Source organism: Podarcis melisellensis (assembly GCF_964234715.1).
Source record: "Podarcis melisellensis genome assembly, chromosome: 11".
Classification (NCBI taxonomy): domain Eukaryota; kingdom Metazoa; phylum Chordata; class Lepidosauria; order Squamata; family Lacertidae; genus Podarcis; species Podarcis melisellensis.
Genome location: NC_138543.1, coordinates 32,727,814 through 32,748,115, shown reverse-complemented (window position 1 = coordinate 32,748,115; position 20,302 = coordinate 32,727,814). Strand labels below are relative to the sequence as shown.

The 20,302-nt window shown below is 40.5% G+C and overlaps 2 protein-coding genes across 7 annotated transcripts in view; one reads left to right on the top strand and one right to left on the bottom strand.

Moving 5' to 3' along the window:
- The first annotated feature begins 27 nt into the window (after window positions 1-27).
- ZCCHC9 (zinc finger CCHC-type containing 9) lies at window positions 28-6,581 on the top strand. Of its 3 annotated transcripts, none has more exons than XM_081930237.1 (6): window positions 28-156; window positions 1,432-1,793; window positions 3,712-3,862; window positions 4,047-4,139; window positions 5,275-5,343; window positions 5,837-6,581. In XM_081930237.1, exons 2-6 carry the CDS (start codon window positions 1,434-1,436, stop codon window positions 5,953-5,955), a joined length of 792 nt encoding a protein of 263 aa, XP_081786363.1. In that variant the 5' UTR covers window positions 28-156; window positions 1,432-1,433; the 3' UTR covers window positions 5,956-6,581. The 3 variants fall into 3 exon arrangements, with proteins under 3 accessions (XP_081786363.1, XP_081786362.1, XP_081786361.1); XM_081930236.1 differs by having other exon boundaries at window positions 43-152; XM_081930235.1 differs by lacking the exon at window positions 28-156 and adding an exon at window positions 325-380.
- Window positions 6,582-7,150: 569 nt separating this feature from the next.
- Window positions 7,151-20,302, bottom strand: part of ACOT12 (acyl-CoA thioesterase 12) — a 28,486-nt gene continuing 15,334 nt past the window's right edge. For 3 of the 4 annotated variants that reach the window (XM_081930163.1, XM_081930160.1, XM_081930162.1), the window contains exons 7-16: window positions 19,236-19,355; window positions 18,331-18,481; window positions 17,779-17,834; window positions 15,519-15,582; window positions 14,752-14,838; window positions 13,661-13,792; window positions 12,516-12,649; window positions 10,834-10,962; window positions 9,301-9,424; window positions 7,151-8,161 (exon numbers count right to left, since the gene is read on the bottom strand). In XM_081930163.1, coding sequence (XP_081786289.1) covers window positions 8,018-8,161; window positions 9,301-9,424; window positions 10,834-10,962; window positions 12,516-12,649; window positions 13,661-13,792; window positions 14,752-14,838; window positions 15,519-15,582; window positions 17,779-17,834; window positions 18,331-18,481; window positions 19,236-19,355 — 1,141 coding nt within the window. In that variant the 3' untranslated portion in view covers window positions 7,151-8,017. The remainder of the gene's footprint in view (window positions 8,162-9,300; window positions 9,425-10,833; window positions 10,963-12,515; window positions 12,650-13,660; window positions 13,793-14,751; window positions 14,839-15,518; window positions 15,583-17,778; window positions 17,835-18,330; window positions 18,482-19,235; window positions 19,356-20,302) is intronic. The other variant, XM_081930161.1, reaches the window with a different exon arrangement.

The window sequence follows — 20,302 nt, the reverse complement described above, 5'->3', positions numbered from 1 at the left end:
ATGGCAACCGCTCCGCCTCCACCCACCCACCTACCTACAGGAAGTGCAGCAGTACGGGCTCCGGACGTTTCCGGTGCCGCTCTCTCCTTCCCGGGCTGTGCGTTTCGACTGCGCCGGAGGCTTTCCGTGGCGCTTCTCGCCTCCTGACCCCGGTGAGTGAGGGACCTCTTGCTCGGGAGGCGGGGAAGGCGAAGCGGCGCCTGGAGCCGCTGGACACTTGCTTGAGGAGACACCCGGAGCTCGGTGCTGTCCCGGAAGGCCTGAGTGCCGGGGGCTCCTCCGTTGCCACGGTAGCTGCTCCGCACGTGTCCGCGGAAGTGAACATGCCCAGGTCGGGGTTGGGTGAGATCCCGGGCGGAGACCCTGCAGACCTCAGGCTTGTTGTCGGATCTATTTCGGGTTTATTATTATTATTACCCTGGGGTGTTTCTGAGCCTTTGCTGAGTCCCCGGAATTTTGGGTCAATGCCAGAACCAGGTTCGCAAGTCATAAATCATGGTGGTCGTTTCCTACACTGTCGCTTTTTTTGTCTTATTTATAGTAGGGAGAAGGATGCTAAGCCACTGCTGCCTTGCAGCTATAACTCGTTCCTCGAGAAAACCCCGAGGATAAATCTGTACCCGCTGTCTTGCAGGACATCTTTGGGGGAAGAGAAAGCTAAGGCTACACAAAACCCCAAATGGTGTCCCTAAGACAGTTGGATGGCGCTTTGTACTCCTCCTTATGGCAACTCCTGCAGCCAAGCTGGTGCCAAATGTATTGCTCTGCTTTCCTTGGGACCACATTAATGAGGCCAAGAGGGGGATTTGTTGTCTGGGCAGCCAAGGACCTCCATACACATTGCCCAAGCTTGCGCCCTGGAGAGGTCAGTTCGGTGCCGCTAATGCAGCAAAAACAATGCGGGAGGCAGCCATAACAAGTTACCCGTCTCCACAGCCACAGTAGGCACTGTGATTCTCCAACTGTTTAACTTAAGCTTTGGAAATCCACTCCACTGTCTCTGGACAGACAGATGGCAACAATTTAGGGAAGGATCTGTGGGTTAGCATTTTCTAGCTTATGGGTGGGCACTAGCAACCCTTGCCCGTCTGTTTCAAGTCATCCAGATCTACTTGCCAGTAGATCACACTCTTAATTTCTGCCTGTCACTTTGTCTCCAGTTGGTCTCCAGTTCCCCTCAGACTGGGAACTGAAAGGGTAAAGATTGGATCTGAGGCACTGCCCAGAGGGGAATAAAAGGAGGCCTGATTCTGTTCTCTGCTTATCCCCCCCCCCAATGTTGTGGACTACAACTCCTATCAGCCCCAGCTAGCACAGTTGTGCTGGTCTAAACAAATAGAAATGCTTATTCAATTCTGTGTCCACCTCATTAATCAAGGCTGAACCTAATCCAGTCATGTGAACCTAACATCTTTTAAATCTCATTGGAAGTCATGACCAGGTGGGCACGAGCAAATGTCACCCACAACAAGAAAGCTCTGGATGCAACACCATGGGAAAATATGAAAAATGATGCCACCGGAAGCACAACAACAGATAGAAAGCAAAGCTCTTCAGACAACTTTTCCTTGAGAAGTATTCAAGGGAAGAAGAAAAATAAGAAGAAAAAAGACTATACGAATGAAGATGTCAACGGTTTTATGGAATATTTAAAACAGAACTCTCAGACATTGCATAAAGGAGAGGTGATCAACAGCCGTGAAGCAAAGGATGAAATAGCAACAGCTTTGAAAAAGGACCGGCGGCGAGAGGGGAGAAGAGTGAAAAGGCAGGAAATGAAAAAGAACACAATGGTAAGGTGATGTTCCATTGTTATTTCTTTCTTTTGGTGCCCGTTACTTTTTCTTTTCATAGTGCAAATGACACTACTCAGTCACATAAGTGAGATCACAATAATTTGTCTCAGTCCAGATAACTATTAGTGAACACGTTTGTGTCTTGGCTTCCTTTATTATTGAGCATGCTTTAGCACAGGGATGGGGAACTTATGGCCCTACAGATATAGTTGGACTCAAACTCCCATCAGCCTCAGCCCATCATCTGAAGGGCCACAGATTCCCCACTTTAGTGTGAAAATAGGTTTTCTCCTCATGTTGCAGTCTTTTGTGTACACAGCACAACTTTATCTACTTGTAAAAAGCTTGTTTCTGAATTAGATTGGCGGTTTCCGGATCTGCATGTATGTTTAGTGCTCAGATATTCTTTAATGTTTTAACAGACTTTAGTTCCAGTTACAGATAGGTAGCTGTGTTGGTCTGCCATAGTCAAAACAAAAAAAATTCCTTCCAGTAGCACCTTAAAGACCAACTAAGTTAGTTCTTGGTATGAGCTTTCGTGTGCATGCACACTTCTTCAGATAAGAGGTATCTGAAGAAGTGTGCATGCACACGAAAGCTCATACCAAGAACTAACTTAGTTGGTCTTTAAGGTGCTACTGGAAGGATTTTTTTTTGTTTTAACAGACTTTGTTTTGCTTTGAATATTCAAAATTATTAAAGCTGAACTAGAAATTTATGTTTGTTCTTCTATAATTAAATGTTTTCTTATACTTAAATGTTCATGAGCTGAGGAAGTTTGTATTTCTATTACTGTAGTCAGCACTCTCAATTTTTGTTGTGTCTTTATTCTCTCTTTTATAGCAGAGTCATCCTACAGATTGTAGGGATGGGAAATAAAATACTGATAAATGAAAGTTATGAGTTTTATGCACAATAGTAATGCTTTCTATAGCAGTTTTCATCTACAGATTACATTACAACTGATACAAATGCAGAATCAATTTATGCAGTTCAGATCACAGTAAGAGAGCTGTAAAAGCAGCTGTCTATAGAGAAAATCACTCATGAGGACTTTCAGAAGTCATGCACAGCAGGGAGAAACCAAATTCTTTATTTTATGTTTCTTTACAGCCCCTGTGTGTTAGGTTAGGTTTATAAAGAGCGATGGCACTTATAATCCAATAGTTTAGTTATGCTACTTCACTGGGCATGATTATATTCTGGAGCAATATCACCTTTCCAGAATTCACAAAGCATTTAGGGGATGATTATGATGTAGAATTTGGTACTCTTGACATCAGTTTATAGAGTCATTTAATGGGCACGTATACTTTGGCTACCCATTTCAGTGTAATTTTCTGGAGTGATAAATCCATAAGCTAGCTCCTACTCAAGGTTAAATAGATAAATGTGTGTAATTTGTTGTGCTTAAGTATGGTTTGTGGAACTGCTTTCAAATGGGGTTCCATGGGTGTCTTGGGTTATACTTAGTGCTAGAAAAAGGGTGATGTCATTGAAAGTTTAGGATTCTCAGCAAGAAGGTGTGTGTCTTGGGTTTACTCTTGGATAGGTTACTCAAATACCATTGTTAAATGAGAGGCTTGGTGAGAAGAATGGCTTTGCTCTTCAGGAATCTTAATTTCAGATGAATGCCCAAATTAGACATGGTGTTAAAGATATAGTGCAGTTCTTTAAAAATCCAAATTCCATCAGTTTGGGTGGTGCCATTAACCTGCATGGTAAATGCAAATATTAACCCTAAAACACTGGGGCTGTGTTACTCTAAACTATGCATCACTGGCTGCTACTTCATCAGATCTCATTGGTTGGGGGGGGGGTAAGATTCATTTGAAATGTAGCTAGCAGAAAAAGAAATTGCTTTCAGTTCATATCTCTTTCTGCTCACTTAGTAATTCACCTTGTATCGCCAAAGGTGTGCTTCCACTGCAGAAAGCCGGGACACGGTGTGGCAGATTGCCCAGCTGTACTCGAAAGCCAAGATATGGGAACTGGAATTTGTTACCGCTGTGGATCTACAGAGCATGAAATCAACAAATGCAGAGCAAAAATAGATCCCGCTCTTGGTATGTGTAATATCTACAACCCGATTGAATGTTGGGCATGGTAAAAGTTACATGCCTGTCTTAATATTTTTCAACAATTCACATAGTATTAATGATTTTAGATTACAGTAATGCTGGCTCACTGCAGTGTCTTATATAATCTTAGTGTGGATATTTTGATTGTAATATCATTGAATTCTTACAGGGGAATTCCCATATGCAAAATGCTTCATTTGTGGTGAGATGGGACATCTCTCAAGGTCATGTCCCGATAATCCTAAAGGACTCTATGCTGAAGGTGAGTGCAACTGTTGCAAACCCCCCCCCCAAAAAAAAAGATAACTAAGTTGATGAACATGAGAGTACTCCCCCTTTCTTAGTTCTAGAAGTTAAAAGAGAGACCTTTATCAGTGGTGACCTTGTATGCTTCTCACCATTGTTTGGGAATTTTGGCTCATTGTCAAAGACATTGTTTGCCCCTTATCACGAGTATTTTTGACTGGTTACTTGAGAAGCAGTTCTAAAATTCCAAATGGATTCCCATATAGGTTTTTCAAAGTATTTACATTTGATAGGGGAAAAAAAACCCCACTTAATTTTAGAGATACAGCAAAGTAGTATTCCATTATTCTCTTTAAATGTCAGCCATATTGATCCTGATCCAGAAAACCCGTAACACACCTATCTGTGCATGTACATATAGCATAGTTATCAATTCCCCACCACATGCACACAAGTCATAGCAACTGCAGTATCACACGCTACATCATGAAATGCATTAAAAAATAACTTGCTAAGTTCTTGAATGTCGGTTCAAGTGTTTATGATAGTTGATCAATCAACAAAGTATAAAATATCAATATACCTGGAAAGCTTAAGATAACCAAAGTTACCATTTGCAAGAGCAGTAACCGGAAATATCAAAATAAGGAATCATTGGGTCGTGATTTGTAGAACAATGGGAACTCATTGTCTCAATAGAATCAAACTTCTTGATAGTATCTCATTTCATTGCTAATCAAGAAATTTGATTCTGTTTGTTTTAGCTTAAATTGAAACAATGGACTCCTGTCACAGACTGTACTTTTTGTATTGGCTTGCCATTTGGACTCTGTGTATATTATATATATATATAACTGCCAACTGAAATAACATTTGTGTATAAAAGTGTATGCTACAACAAATCTTGTTAGCCTGTTGTAACAAAAACAGTGAAGAACCTTGTGGCCCCTTGAAACTATCACAGCTGCCCATCTGAATCAGCCTTGTAGTTTTGATGTGATGGAGCTCAAAAATACGAACAGTGAGTTTTGCTTCCTTGTGTTTATGAATTGTAAACTTGCTCTGTACACTTGACATCTGGCATTTGTTAATATAATTCATATATTGTGGTTAAATACTTCTTTTGTGTGGGTGTGTTTTATCTTCTACAGGAGGTGCTTGCAGAATCTGTGGATCTGTTGAGCACTTTAAAAAAGATTGTCCAGAGAATCAAAATGCAGGTGAGGGCTCAAATAATTTCTGTTTATCCTAAAGCATAGTTATATACCTGTGAACCATTCTATATAAATAGTGAACTTGACTACTGATTATGAGTTATAAAACGAGTGGCACAACCCTCAATTTCACCTTATTGACCACATCTTTAAACAGGCGATTAACTGGGGGTGTAATGCTAACTCTGCATAGTGCATCGACTGTTGCAGGTAGAGATTGCATTCATTTTGATACGCTTAATTTCTGTATGGCTGATAGAAAGCAAGTGACATACAGAATTGAATAATCAGTTTCAGTGTTATACTGTATTGGAATTTGCAACTTGTTGCTGTCAGAAAGTTTTGTACAAAACCTCCATTGGTTTCATTGAGACTTATTTTGGAGTAAAGAGCATAAACTGGGCTGTAAAACTGCAATGCTGAATTACATATAAGTCTTCCTCAGCATTTGGATCAGAAAGCTGATTTCTTACGTATTCATTTATTTTTCCTTTCCCAGATCGAGTGGCAACTGTTGGTCGATGGCTCAAAGGAATGAGTGCAGATTACCAAGAGGTTTTAGACAGCCCTAAACCACAAAAACCAAAACAAAAAATAGCTAAAGTTGTTAACTTCTGACAACTGCTGTCTGGCATCATTCTTTACAACAATTCTCATTGTTTGGCTTAAAGTTATAGTACTAAAAATGGACTGTGAACTGTAGTTCCAGAATAACTGCACTCTCCTAAGTGATGATCACTTAATAAAACCCTAACTTAAATGGAAGCTTCCTAGAGAAGAGAGGAAATGCCTTGCCAGAAGATAAATTGCAGCAATTGACTGCATAACAGTATATCTCTGAACAGAAAGTTAATCTATGCAATTGCTGGTTTTCCAACCAGCGTGTCACTGGGTAATATAATATGTTACTCTGTGGAGAGTAGTGATACCAATAAACAAATGGGAAGGAGAGCTAATAGGTCAATCTGCTTTTCGTAAATGAAACTTGTGCTACGACAGAAGGTATCTCAAAATGAAACTGAGTCCTATTTTAGTGTTGAAGTTCTTGACCTCACCCTGAACACGGGAATGAGACCACAGATGAATAGCCAAAAGCAAAGTTAAAACATTGGTGGTAGCAGGGTTGATCTTGCAGCATGAACAACAATGAAATGATTGTGCGGTTTTTTAGTTGAATTAAATACTTGATGAAGCCATTTTCCTCCCCCACAAATAAACCAGTGTAATAAAACCACATGTATCAAGTTCTCGTGTTTTCTGAATAATTGTATTCTTTGCAGTGTTATGGTTTGCAATTTCATTTATGTTGACTACTTGCTGTCTGCTGTGACATCTGGATAATCACAGATTTAGTCTTTAACTACCATTCTCTCCTTACAAATTACTTACACTTCAACAGTTCCAAAGTGTATTTCCCGGATGATCTGTTAATGGCACTGCCCATGTGGCTTCTGGAAGAACTTTTCTCAGCGATATCAGTTTTCTTTTACTTTGGAGAAGCAAGAATGGTTAGCGAGTGGAGAGTGGCCATTTGCAAGATGCGCATCACATTTTGAGAGACAGTTGTAGCTCAGGTTAGAGCATATATTCGCGTGCAAGATTCAGTGACAGAACAGCACTGAAGGAAGGCTGCGCTTCCTGAAATGTTGTCTTTGGGCCCCCAATTCAGGTCCTACTAAAATCTACTGGAATTCTGTCTGTTTTAGTTATTCATTGCTTTTCTGGGAAGTTCAATAACAAAATACCATTCAAAACCCAATACAGGTTGATTTTAGTTATAATAAATAACGAGATGCTTACACAGCCATAAATCTAAATTAGCATAACACTCATAGTTTTAATTATTTAATTCAAAGGTGCATGTTGATATAACTAAAATGTATACAGCAGCTCATTCTGAAAGCAGTATCAAGTAGTTTAAAATAGCATAGGACACCTATATATTCACATGCTGCCCCATTGTGCAAGCAGGAAAACAACCTGCTAAGCAGCAGCAGTAAATCATTATGGTTAATGGCTTCCAAACAAGTCAGGCTCGATAAGCCAGGTTTTAACTATGGCATCCTACTCTTGTGCAGAGGGAAGAGCAAAGGAGCTGCATGAAAGCACATGGAGCTCATGCATGCCCTTACTAAGCCAGGACTTAATTGTTCAAATACAGCCTTGGCCTACACACAGTATCTGTGTTTGCAACTACAAGAAACGGGAAACACAACCTGACATTCTCAGGATTCTGAAATCAGTGCCTATTACCAAGTGTCATATGTGGATTATGTAACTGCAAAATCATGAATAACAAATACAGCTGTTAGTTGAGATTAACAATAGCCTAGGAAAATTATTTACAATAGAAATTAAAATTTACTTACAATGAGATTTTTAAAATAAAAAATCAGTATTTTAAATTGTGTGCAGTAATACGTATTGCTTTGACAAGTTTTCTGAGGACTCCAAAAGAACAATGAAATGTTGGTGAAGGATGACTTAACTTAGTTACTGAATTTATCATTAAATAGCTCCATCATATGATGATGTAGAACATTGTGATGATTTAGATATACAGGTCCTGAACATAAAAGTAGGTAGGAACTGACTTGCCAGCTTGATAAGTATTGGTGTTAATGACAGCTTGTGTACAAGATATAAAGAATGGTAAAGTACTTGACACAGTATTGCTTAACTAAATGCAGTCCATTCTGCTGCTCTGTAACTCCAAGAAATGAATGCACCCAGAAGCTGTATCCTCAATTGATTTTGATGAGCCATCAAGAGTTGCAGCAACATAAGGCATAACACCAGGTGTTCCTTGGATGCAGTAGGAAACCTTTAAACATATAGAAGGTTAACATGATTTATGTGAAATAACCACTAAAAACATCTTGTTCTACTTCATACTCAACAACTTGGGCTTCATTCTTAACACTATTTCAGTGTATCACTTGCTGTTCAGAGCAGTATGAATATGCAAGAACATTTCAATTGCTTTCTGTGTCGGCCTCCCAGATAGCATAGGAAAAACCTATGTTGGTGCTTCAAGCCACCAGACAAGTACAGATAGCACTGGCAGGCATGACTCTGTCATCTGGATTAACAGGGAAAGATTATTGAAGTGACCTTGCACCCAAAAGTAAGCCCTGAAGCCCTGTGGAAGCTAAGTAGTTCTGGGTCTCATCGGTGCCCGGATGGGTGACTCACGGCAGCGATGAGAGGCAGTGGCAGTAGCGGTCATGGCCTGCAAGGACGCAGCAGTGATGGGAGTTGGTGGCAGCAACGGCAGCGACCTGCAAGGCTGTGACAGGGAGTGATGGCAGCAGTAACGGCATTGGCCTGCGAGGTCTCACAGTGGCAACAAGATTTGGCAGCGGAAGTGGTGGCGGCGGCCTGTGAGTCCTCGTGGCAGAGGCCTGTGGGGACTCGCAGCAGTGACAGGAAGTGACGGCGGTAGTGGCATCCTGCAAGGCCTTGCAGCGGCAACAGAAAGTGGCAGCAATAGTAGTGGCAGCTTGCAAGGCCTTGTGGCGGCACAAGCAGTGGGGCTTGTGAGACCTCGCTGTGGTGGGAAGAAGTGGCCGTGGCCTGCAATTCCTGGCGGTGGTAGAAGCTGTGGCAGCCAGCTGAGCCCTGCTGGTGCCGCCTAGCAGGCCTGCTGGTAGTTTGGCAGTCCCAGATTATTTGTATTCACTATGACTCATCACCATACTTTGGATTGTCCTGAGTACCACCATTTGGTAGCCAAGCCCAACCATAATTAGCAGCAGTTGCCAGAACATTGTCCTGTTTGCCTCTGCATCGTTCCTTCCTTTTTTCAGATACCATGGTATATCAACATATTGTGATGTTTAAGTGGTGATATATCACGATATTGATAACCAGTTATCATCCAGCCCTACATATCCCAGAGAAAGGCACAGTAAAGGTAGTAAAGCACATAAAATAATTGTATTTAATTACAATGCTGCTTACAAAAGAGGAGTTTCCATCAGGGTAGATCAGGAATCCCGCACACTGGATTTCACGCCTGCAGTAATTCTCAGAAGATGGAACAGATGTCAAGGCAACTGACCTCACAGCTATTATGTAAGGGTCTCTAAATTTAATAAGAGTAGTGTTATCAACAAGCCACAACAAAAATCTAAGCTGTCTAAAATGATCTTGTAGAGCAACTGTATTGGTCACAAGACAGTAGTTGCTCAGTTTTGTATTTTTCTGTGCAGGGGGAGGGTTGTTAAAACCTCGTGCCTTAACCCTGCACTGCATGGGAGGTTAATACATTTCTTTGTTTATGTAGCACAAAATATAGTAACAAAGTAGTGATATGCAATGATTTATTGGTGAGTGGAAGGGGCTGGGAAGAAGTAGGAAGATGGCTCTCTCCATCTGCCCCTTCACCCTTACCATTGTTTTTCTTCTCTCTGCTTCTACATGCCTTCCACAGTAGGACCCATTGTGAACTCGTTCCAAGAAGCAGTGGCAGACTTTGGGCTTTAAAATTTCAGTGGCGCCCTGTGTAACACCAAATTCAGTCCCCCTTGTCTCTTGCCCTCAGTGGTTCATCATTGTTGCAGTGCCCCCTGCAGCGACCTCTCCGCTTGGCGCCCAGTGTGGGAGAACCAGTCGCGCTCCCTTAAATCCGCCTCTGCCTGAAAGCATCTACAGTGGTACCTCAGGTTACATACGCGTCAGGTTACATACGCTTCAGGTTACAGACTCCGCTAACCCAGAAATAGTGCTTCAGGTTAAGAACTTTGCTTCAGGATGAGAACAGAAACTGTGCTCCGGTGGCGCGGCAGAAGCATGAGGCCCCATTAGCTAAAGTGGTGCTTCAGGTTAAGAACAGTTTCAGGTTAAGTACGGACCTCCGGAACAAATTAAGTACTTAACCCGAGGTACCACTGTAATTGCTGCTGCAAAGACATTTGCTCTTGCGGCTCTTGGGACTCAGCAACCTTGTAGACAGGCAGCAACAACACCCTGTGTAAACCATCGCCATGTAAATAGTTCACTGATCCACCCAATAGTGAAATTTCCCCTTTCAGGAGAATATCTGTGTCCCATCACATAGAAAGGGGGACCAAAGAAATAACAAGCATTTTCAGGAACCGTTAAGCTAATACCCTCGGGAGAGAATTTTGGTGCTGCAGTACTATGCTAGCAAGCCCCACTGATCAGCTGATTCTCCACACAGGCAAAAGTGGGTTACTTGACAAGCTTGTGACACTTAACCCAAAGATGGAGAGGCCAGTTCTTCACCCCCGGTGTAGGGGGTGTTGCACAAATGACCTTTCACACATGCACCTTTGCCTTCAGTCTTTACAAAGCAGTTTTTGCTATGTCCAGAGTTTCTGTGTAATCAAGACACCCCACATTTTGCAAGAAATAATTATTTCATCCAAACTCACAGCATATAATTATTTTTGGGTGTGTGGATCCTGTTACTTTATTGTAGAATGCTTGAAATTTACCTGCTACTAAATGGGCATGCTTTCAACTACTTACCCAGTCTTGCAAGGCTTTCTTTGAGACACGAGAATTAAAAAATCATCTGGCTTATTTCCATTAATTGATATGGATGTAATGTGATATATTTTGTCCTCTTCGGTCACATTCTGGATAACCTTACACGTTCTGTAAGAACATGAGCCATACATTAGTGAAGTTTAGTAGCTGAGGTATCATGTAAAACATGAATTAAAGGATATGTTCTTTATAATCTAAATTGTGACTAGGAATGTGCAGCTTTTGTTTCAGATTAAATAACTGTTACACATGACTTCGTTTTTTTCAGTAAACATTTAAACCAAACAGAATGGCAAAAAGAAGCTACATGGGAAAAGTGATTGCTCACTTCAAGTTCAGCTTAAACCTGCATCTATTAAACTGTATATAACCAGCTCTGCCTCTTCTTCCTCCCTTGCTCCACTTTCAAATGCCGTGCTGACAAAATGAGAAAGTCAATGTTTACCATTTCTGTCTTACTAATTACATAATTCTTCCACCTGTTTCCCAATGCAGCTTGTTTAGGGCTGCAGCCCGTTACTTTTCAACATACAACACTATGCAAAATAGGAGCACATTTAATCATTTTGAAATCTAAGAGGTAGGATATATTTGGGCCAGTTCAACACTTTCACTGCTGACAAGGCATATCTTTATTAAAAGGCATATCTTTACAGAACTATTTCCTTGTCCAACTAACATGGTTAAAGTACCTTTTTCTAAAGACAATGGCCACATCTATACTATACATTATAGATCTATGATACCAGTTTAATAGTCATGTCTTCTCCAAAAGAGTTGTTAGGAGATCCCTATTCCCATCACAGAGCAACAATACCCAGAGTTCCCTGGGAAGAGGGACTGAGTGTTAAACACTCTGAGAATGTCAAGCCATACTTCTCCCTAGTTGTTTTGCTGCTGGACATGCTGAGCTTGGTTTAGCACATTGGCTTGGTTTAGCACCATGGTTTCCAATGTGGGACACACGCCCCACAGGGGGGCAATTTGATTTTTTTTGGGGGGGGGGGCAATTCGAGAATGCGTTACAGTGGTACCTCGGGTTAAGTACTTAATTCGTTCCGCAGGTCCGTACTTAACCTGAAACTGTTCTTAACCTGAAGCACCACTTTAGCTAATGGGGCCTCCTGCTGCCGCCGCACCGCCGGAGCACGGTTTCTGTTCTTATCCTGAAGCAAAGTTCTTAACCTGAAGCACTATTTCTGGGTTAGCGGAGTCTGTAACCTGAAGCGTATGTAACCTGAAGCGTATGTAACCCGAGGTACCACTGTATTAAAGTTAATGGCCTTTTAGGCTTCCTCCACGTGAATAGGAGTTCGCTTTTTGAATAAGAAGAATTATATGTCATGGGGGGGGGGGGAATCAGGATTTTAAAGATACCCAGGTGGGGCATAGCCAAAAAATGGTTGGGAACCACTGGCTTAGCATGTCATCTGAATCCAGGCTCATGCTTTAGCTCTCTCCAGACTATCTATGAGTTGTAACAAACCTTGGCTACAAAAGCTTATAAAAGCCATTGTGTATTTTACTTGAAACTTCTTCATTGTCCTACTGAATATTACGGAAATCATTTTGACAGATCGCTTTCTATGAAGGCAAAATCTACTTCAACCAGATCATGAGAGTGGATATGGACTTTAAAAGGAAAATATATATATGCTTACGAATAGTGTTTAACCCAGTGCACATGATGTCTGAAGTCAGATAAGAGGGAGAATGCTAGTTCTGAAGATATCCGCACTTGCATTTCAACCTTGACTGACAAAGCATCTGTCTCTTCAAGAGTAAACATTTTTATCTAAAAAAAAATATTTTTTATTACATGGGGAGAGAGAGAGAATTATGGATGAAGATTAACAATGTTGGTAGGTCCTTTAGCTTTTAAAATCAAATATGCAGGAAAGTATGGGTCATAACTTTAAACAGTATCAGCCATACAACATTATAAAAGTTTCTAGGAGAATCCTGCTTACTTTAATGGAATAGAACAGTGGTTCCCAATTAGCTATGTGCTGCAGACCCCCCGTTTTTCAAAATCCCAGTCATGGACCCCTTACTTTAGAAAATATTGGTATCTCTATGGTAGTTTTTGTTCTGTGAATGGTGCCACAGACCTCCTGGGTGGGTTATGCGGACCACCAGTTGGGAAGCACTGGAAGAGAACACTATAGGAGAATATTGCTATAATTTTACAGTGCAATCCTACTCCCTCAATGTTGTTGGCTGGAGGGAATGGGGGCAGGATACTCCATAGGTGGAGAAGCATGTGGCTTGGGGGGGAGGCTCCTTCACAATGGAAGTCCCAGTGCACCCTGTAGGGTAGGAAACCAGCTGCTGCCAGTAAAAAGGTAAAGGTAAAGGGACCCCTGACCATTAGGTCCAGTCGTGGCCGACTCTGGGGTTGCGGCGCTCATCTCGCTTTATTGGCCGAGGGAGCTGGCGTACAGCTTCTGGGTCATGTGGCCAGCATGACTAAGCCGCTTCTGGCGAACCAGAGCAGCGCATGGAAACGCCGTTTACCTTCCCGCTGGAGTGGTACCTATTTATCTACTTGCACTTTGACGTGCTTTCGAATTACTAGGTTGGCAGGAGCAGGGACCGAGCAACGGGAGCTCACCCCGTCGCAGGGATTCGAACCGTCAACCTTCCGATTGGCAAGCCCTAGGCTCTGTGGTCCCAAAATGGACTGTTTTAGCACATGTTGTTAGCAGTTTTTGATCAGATATGTTAACTCCAAAACCTCTTGGATCACATAAGAGGCCCAGCTGGACATGGTGCAGCAATTTTTTTAGGAAAAACGGCCCCCCACCTTCTTCGCTGGCCAGTGTGAGCTGGCGGGGTTTGGGATGTGGTGATCCACTCCGATCCATTTTGCTTTTCGCGGGCTGGGGTTAGGATTGCTATGCCCATTAAGTTTCAGCGATGAACAGAGTGGATATAGCTAGAGATATAAAGAATAAAGGCAAATAGGAGCTAAATTATGCAAGGAAAAGAGACAAACTGGACTTAGGAGCTGTGACAGTGGATTTGATCTATCAGTTTTGCCGTAGGCAGAAGGAGCATAATAGTGGCCTGGCTATTGATATAAGTGGCTCTAGATATGATCATCTGAAGGAATATCTCAAAAATACTTTGACCCATATTAATCAGTCTGATCCTTGAGAAGCCTGTTCTGTGTTGCACAGACATGTGAAGTATATAGACTGGGCATGACAGACAGGACCTTTCAAAAAAATATTTTTAAATTGCCTTTTTGCTGCCTTGCTTTTTTTTGTATAGTTGCAAGGAAATGCTGAAAGTATTGTTATTATTCATCTACTTGAAGAAGAAAAAATTGGGTCTCATGTTTTATATCAATACTGCATACTGTTACTTCCAATTGATTCATAAAAATACTATATAATGTTTATCTACTCTAAGCAGAGGTCAGACATCGGTTATCCAAAAGCACAAAACATTTCAGGTTAGTTTTACTGGGAAACTGTCACAACCGAGAATATGTGTTTTTCTTAACCGACCAGACTCAAAATCTTCAGCAGAAAAAAACACAATGTCACATGAATAGTCACATGATCCATGTGAACAATTTGACATTCAAAGCGTGTCTTCTAGCAGCAGACTAATTAGCAGTCATAGAAAGGGGGAGAAGGGAGTTAGTTAAAAATGTACATTTTGATTTCGAAGAGGAAGCAGACAAATAATTTTAACAGTTTTAGAAAATACCTTAACAGCTGCAGCTTTTAAATTGCAGAAATGTAGAGGACAGTGTCTAAGATAAAATTAATGGCACATAATTACTTTGTAGTCTAAAGGGTCTCATTGTATTGGGACTTTCCATTCATATTAATTCTTTGAATTCGTAGGGAATTGTGTGTGTCTCCTGCACAATTGAGTACTTACGTAGTCCAGGCTAGTGCTAATCATTTCCCACCCAGGCTTTGCTGCCAGAACAGTCAATGCTGTAACATTGCTTTCGATTTTGTCTGCCTAAAACACAAAGCAAGGTAGTAACCAATGAGGGAAAATGTACAAGGCACAGAAATTCCTATAATTTCTGGAATTTGGTTGCAAAACAAATATTCTCTTTCTCTCCTCTTGGAAAAGACAGTGTCTGAACTGAACCTTTTCAACAGTAGGAGTATATCTCTCATGATGATCAAGGTCATTCTGTTTAAAAGGAGACTAATTTGTGGCTGTGTACACATGGCATGTGTATAAAGCATATGCCTTCTCTCAAAGAATTCTGGGAACTGTAGTTGGTTAAGAGTGCTGGGAATTGTAATTCTGTAAGATTTAAACTACAGCTCCCAGAATTGTATGTGTGTGCTTTAAATGTATTGTGTGTATACAACTATGTTTCACTGATCAATTAAACCAGGAGTAGACAGCCTATGGTCCCTGGCCTAATTCCCATGTGTGGCAAGGAAAGGAAAGATGAGGAGGAAGGGTTGGGGCGGCAGGAAAAAAGAGGGAAAAGGAGTGGTCCGGTTCCACTTAATGCCAATATATGGCCAAATTTCTGTGACTTATTATAGGAAATATCCCAGATATTCTCTTATAATTCTGATTATAATTAAATATCAGGAGACAGTAAACAAAGAAAAATACAATCATCATACACTTAATCCCTTAATGTATATTATATATGCAAATGTTACTGATGTTACCTGATTGCCTCTGTCCCAGAAATCAAGTGTGCAATTGTTTCCCTGCTCCAAAAGAATGTATTTCCTGTAGTTGATACAATGCGGAAAGAAGGCCAAAAGTAAGCTTAGGAAATCCTCAGGGGGGAATTAATTGTTGAGCAATTTGACTGTGCTGTCAGCGCAAGCATTTCTGGTTACTACATGGAACCACCTCCTCCATGCTGTTCTGGGGTTTGTCCCGAACCAAACACCCGCACCCCAAGTCAATTAGGAAAACCCCGTTGTACTAACAGGATTCGTTGCACTGGCTCCTACTAGTGCAACTGTTTAAAACTTCTTTAAATTCCTCAAGTTATATAAACATGACAAATCGATATAGCATTCACTCTTCCAAATATGCTGCAGCTAGCAAATACTTAGTTTTTATAATTTGCAACAATCAGAACTAGGGTTGCCAGGTCCTTGTCTGGAGATTTGCCAGGTGTAGTTAACTAAAATTCAAGGATAACCATTGTGCGGATGACAGAGGGGATGGGAACGGGTTCACATAAACTAGCCCCGCCCTTGACCTTGTGATGGTTGGCTCTTTTGTACATATAAGCTATAAATGCATAGACTCCACATATGCAATCTGCGTCCTGCAAAACTAGGGTTGTATCAAATTTAATTATACTCGGACTCTTCTTCTTTGGCGATCACTCGTAGCTGAGTAAGATTGTCTTCCATGAACACAGTCTTAACAGTGAGTCCAATTTTGGATCCATACATCCTTCCACAGTGGGGGCATAGGTTTCCGGGTGAGAGTTGATCAAGGTGAGGATTTGCCAACTGTTCCATCCTCATAGGACGTTTTTCACTTTCATTCTGAGTTCAAGCGTCTTCAAAGTCCACGTTACAGGTAGGTAGCCGTGTTGGTCTGCTGTAGTTGAAACAAAATTAAAAAATTCCTTCCAGTAGCACCTTAGAGACCAACTAAGTTTGTTATTGGTATGAGCTTTCATGTGCATGCACACTTCTTCAGATACACCGAAACAGAAGTCACCAGACCATGACACCTTTGGTAAAGACTGTTCTCCAATTAGAACGCCCGCAGACCAATGTTTCCCTATTGTCGGTGTTTATACTACATTTTTTTAGATTTGCCTTGAGAAAGTCTATAAACCTCTTTGTTGACCACCAGCATTACGCTTTCCATTTTTAAGTTCAGAATAGAGTAGTTGCTTTGGAAGACTATAATCAGGCATCTGAACAACATGACCAGTCCAACGAAGTTGATGTTGAAGAATCATTGCTTCGACACGTGATCTTTGCTTCTTCCAGTACACCGACATTAGTTCACCTGTCTTCCCAAGTGATATGTAATTTTTTTTCCAGAGATGCCATTGATGGAATCTTTTGAGGAGATGGAGAAGGTGTTTTAAGTGGTCCATGTTTCACAAGCATACAGTAAGGTTGGTAGTGCAATAGCTTTGTTAACATGCATTTTGGTTTCCTTGCGAATGTCCCGATCCTCAAACACTCTGCACTTCAGTGAGGAGAAAGCTGCACTTACAGAGCTCAGGCAATGCTGGATTTTGGCATCAGTGTCGGCTCTTGTGGAAAGATAACTGCCCAGGTAGGAGAAGTGATCAACAAATAGATCCACTGGAATTAATGGACTTACCGGTAAATTGGTCATGAGTATGGTTGATGTTGGTTACAACCCTAGTTATCTACAAGGGGTTCTTAAATGCTCTAAGGCACTGAGATAGGACACAGGCACTTTACTTCCCAATTTTTCCTCCACCAGCATGGGAAAAGATTACCCAGCATAACACTTAAGGTAGGAGACAAGAGTTCCACCTGCTACTTTCTGTTATATTGCCTTGGAACATTAAAGCTGTCATCTCCAGACAAGGTGCAACAATCCTGCTCAAACATCAAATTGTTCATTAAAACAGACTTCTTAACCAGAGCTTATTAAACACAACATGTTATGGACATGCATGTCTGGAAAAAGTTAGGAAAAATCCTAACTATACCCTCACTCCCATAACAATCCCACATGGAGGAAGAGATTCCAGAATCTGTTGTGTTCAAAGCCGGATTTATATCACATTACTGTACACCAAAATGATTTTGTGTACAATCTGTGAGGAACATCTCATGCACTGATGTTTTCTGTTGACGTTTCACAAACCAAACATGATCAGCTCTACAATAGCAGCTGAGAAATAACATCAGCTGTACTGTTAATGACATTTTAAACATTTATGCTGTCTTTGGGGCTTACTTACTGTACCTGGCTAATCTAATTTTCTTCCGTGCAATAGCTCCATGATATCGCCTTAAACCATCCTTTGCAATGAACAAAGCAAGAAAAAATAATAATTAGTTATAAATTTTACATTGTAGTTTTGCTAATTTTCAGAATAGTGGACAGATTGAATATAACAAGCTTTTTTAAAAGAGCATAACACAGACTTTACCATGAAGCCAAACATCTAAATAAAATGTGTAAGTTAACTACAATACTGTCTGAAAAGTATAATTCTGGTTTGTCTTAGGATCACAAAACTACCACGAGTCCTTTTACCTGAGACTGGCAGAGTATTTCAGTCCTTGGCTATGAGTTCAATAATCGTCTTCTAGATGAAATATTAATCCAAAGCACTTTAGAATTAGTGCCCTTTATGGGACAAAAATGATTTATATATTTTTCATCTTACAAAACTCAAATAAATATTCACTTCTCCTACTGGTATACTATACATTTCATAATTTCTAAATTAATAATCTGATTATCTTGTTTATGTACACAGTTGTTCTCTCCCTATTTTTTTTAAAGGTTCACCTTTGTAATAGATTTGACTCTGGGGAAGGTAATAAGTTCTCCATGTTCATTTACAGCATTAAAAATTAAAAAGGCACTGTTGATATGCCGAGCTTGGCCTTTGGCCCATTCCTCACAATTGAAGGCCTCAACACGAACTCCAACTTCAATGCTGAAAAAGAAGAGCTTTCAGTTAATTTAGCAGCTGGGGTGCGACAGATGCCGCACCGAATTACAGTATACAGAGAAGCTACAAGCTGTTTTTTTTAAAAGGAGGAAATAAATTATTATACCTGCCATATTATACAGGTGAGCCTAAGCTCCATTGATCTAAATAGGGCATTTCTGTGCAGACATGCATGGGATTGGACTCCAACCCTATGTATACTTTTATATTTCTTGATCTCTAAAGTACATCAGATGTTAGTTAGGCTCTCACACCAAATGTTATGACATGACATACAACTTCCTATTCTGTGATGAGATTTACTGATTTGCTAAGGTCTGTTACTACCGGGCTAGGATAACACATAATAACTGGTCAAAGGGAATGTGTATGAATAATGGAGCATACATACAAGAAACTACAATCTCCAGTTGTTGTACAATAAACAGAGGGGAAATATCTGAATATGAATTTTTAATACTTATGTTCTTGCTAGTGTAACAAAGAATGGTATAATTTCAAACTACCAGGGCTTTTTCTTTCACTTGGAACTCGCTGGAACTCAGTCTTGGCAATTCTCAGGTGGGTACCATTGCCATTATAAGAGTACAAGTGAGGAATTTGTGGTGACTTCTGGCACCTATTTTTTCTAGAAAAATAGCACTGCAAACAACATTTTAATTTTTATATTCTTTACGCAAATTGAAACTGAAGCATTTTAGACCACGCGGTAGCATTAAGCTAGAGACAAGCTTATTACCTTTTCTGAAAAGTATTGTTAACTATAGCATTGAAAACAAGGCGGTCGCCAACAGTTGAAGGTCCCCGGAATTTAAACATATCTACAGATTTCAAAGTTGGGTGCAGCCTACACAGGCGACTGAAGGAGGAAAAAGGAAAGCAAATTAAAATACATATATTATCACACTATTTCTTTTCATATCAATGCAACATTTCAGTATTTCTATGCAACAAACTAAGTCTATAAAATGGAAATTCCAAGTTTATAGCTTATACTGGTTTTAATAAAGGTAGAAACATTCTCTTCAGTTAGAAGTTCAGGCATCTGAGAATTGTGGTTTCTGGTATCTATATCTATTATTTAAAGGGGGGAAGGGGGGACAGTTTGGCTTAGCTCTTCCATACATTAAGTGCTATTTTTCTTCATTCGTTCATTCATTTATTTGATGAATCATTTCCCATGAAACATCTCAAATCGATTTACAGTATAATGAGGTATATAAGACAGTTACATATATAAAAACAGTTAAAAACAATTGAGTACAGAAACAATTTCTTTAAAAAATTATAAACACTGGTATTTCTATGCCTGTTTTGGCAGCCTCTCAATATATTGCTGCCAAACACATCACGGGTGGGAGGATGAGGGTCTGTGCCAATGTTTGGGCACCAGGTGCCATTTTGAATCAAGGAGGCAGACCCAAATGGGACTTTGGTGTGACTGCACCCATTTGGGGGCATAGGTCTGGCCACCTCTCAAGGTATTCTTGCTGAACTCTGCGCAAAGGTTCTTGAGGTTAGTATCTTCATTGAAGTTTGGACACTAAGTGCAATTTTGAATCGAGATGGTGAAATGAAACATGACTTTGTAGTGACTTCACTTGATTTTTGATGCGATGGGTCCAAACTCACAAAAACACTCTTTTTAAAAAAAAAACAACACAGTGTTTTTTTTAGTTTCTAAAACAATCCCAGGCAGTGCTAGGCCCATTAGGCCCTATATATGAAAGGGGAAAAAATTAAGTCCTTGTGTGAGTTTATTTTAACAGAATAAATCTTATAAAAAGAATTGGTTGAGAATTAGGT

Bases quoted from the DNA above. Each gene is read 5' to 3' on its own strand.
- ZCCHC9 (XM_081930237.1), top strand. From the start codon at position 1,434: ATGACCAGGTGGGCACGAGCAAATGTCACCCACAACAAGAAAGCTCTG. The intron at 3,863-4,046 runs GTATGTGTAATA...GAATTCTTACAG, and splicing joins AAAAATAGATCCCGCTCTTG to GGGAATTCCCATATGCAAAA. The intron at 4,140-5,274 runs GTGAGTGCAACT...TATCTTCTACAG, and splicing joins TAAAGGACTCTATGCTGAAG to GAGGTGCTTGCAGAATCTGT.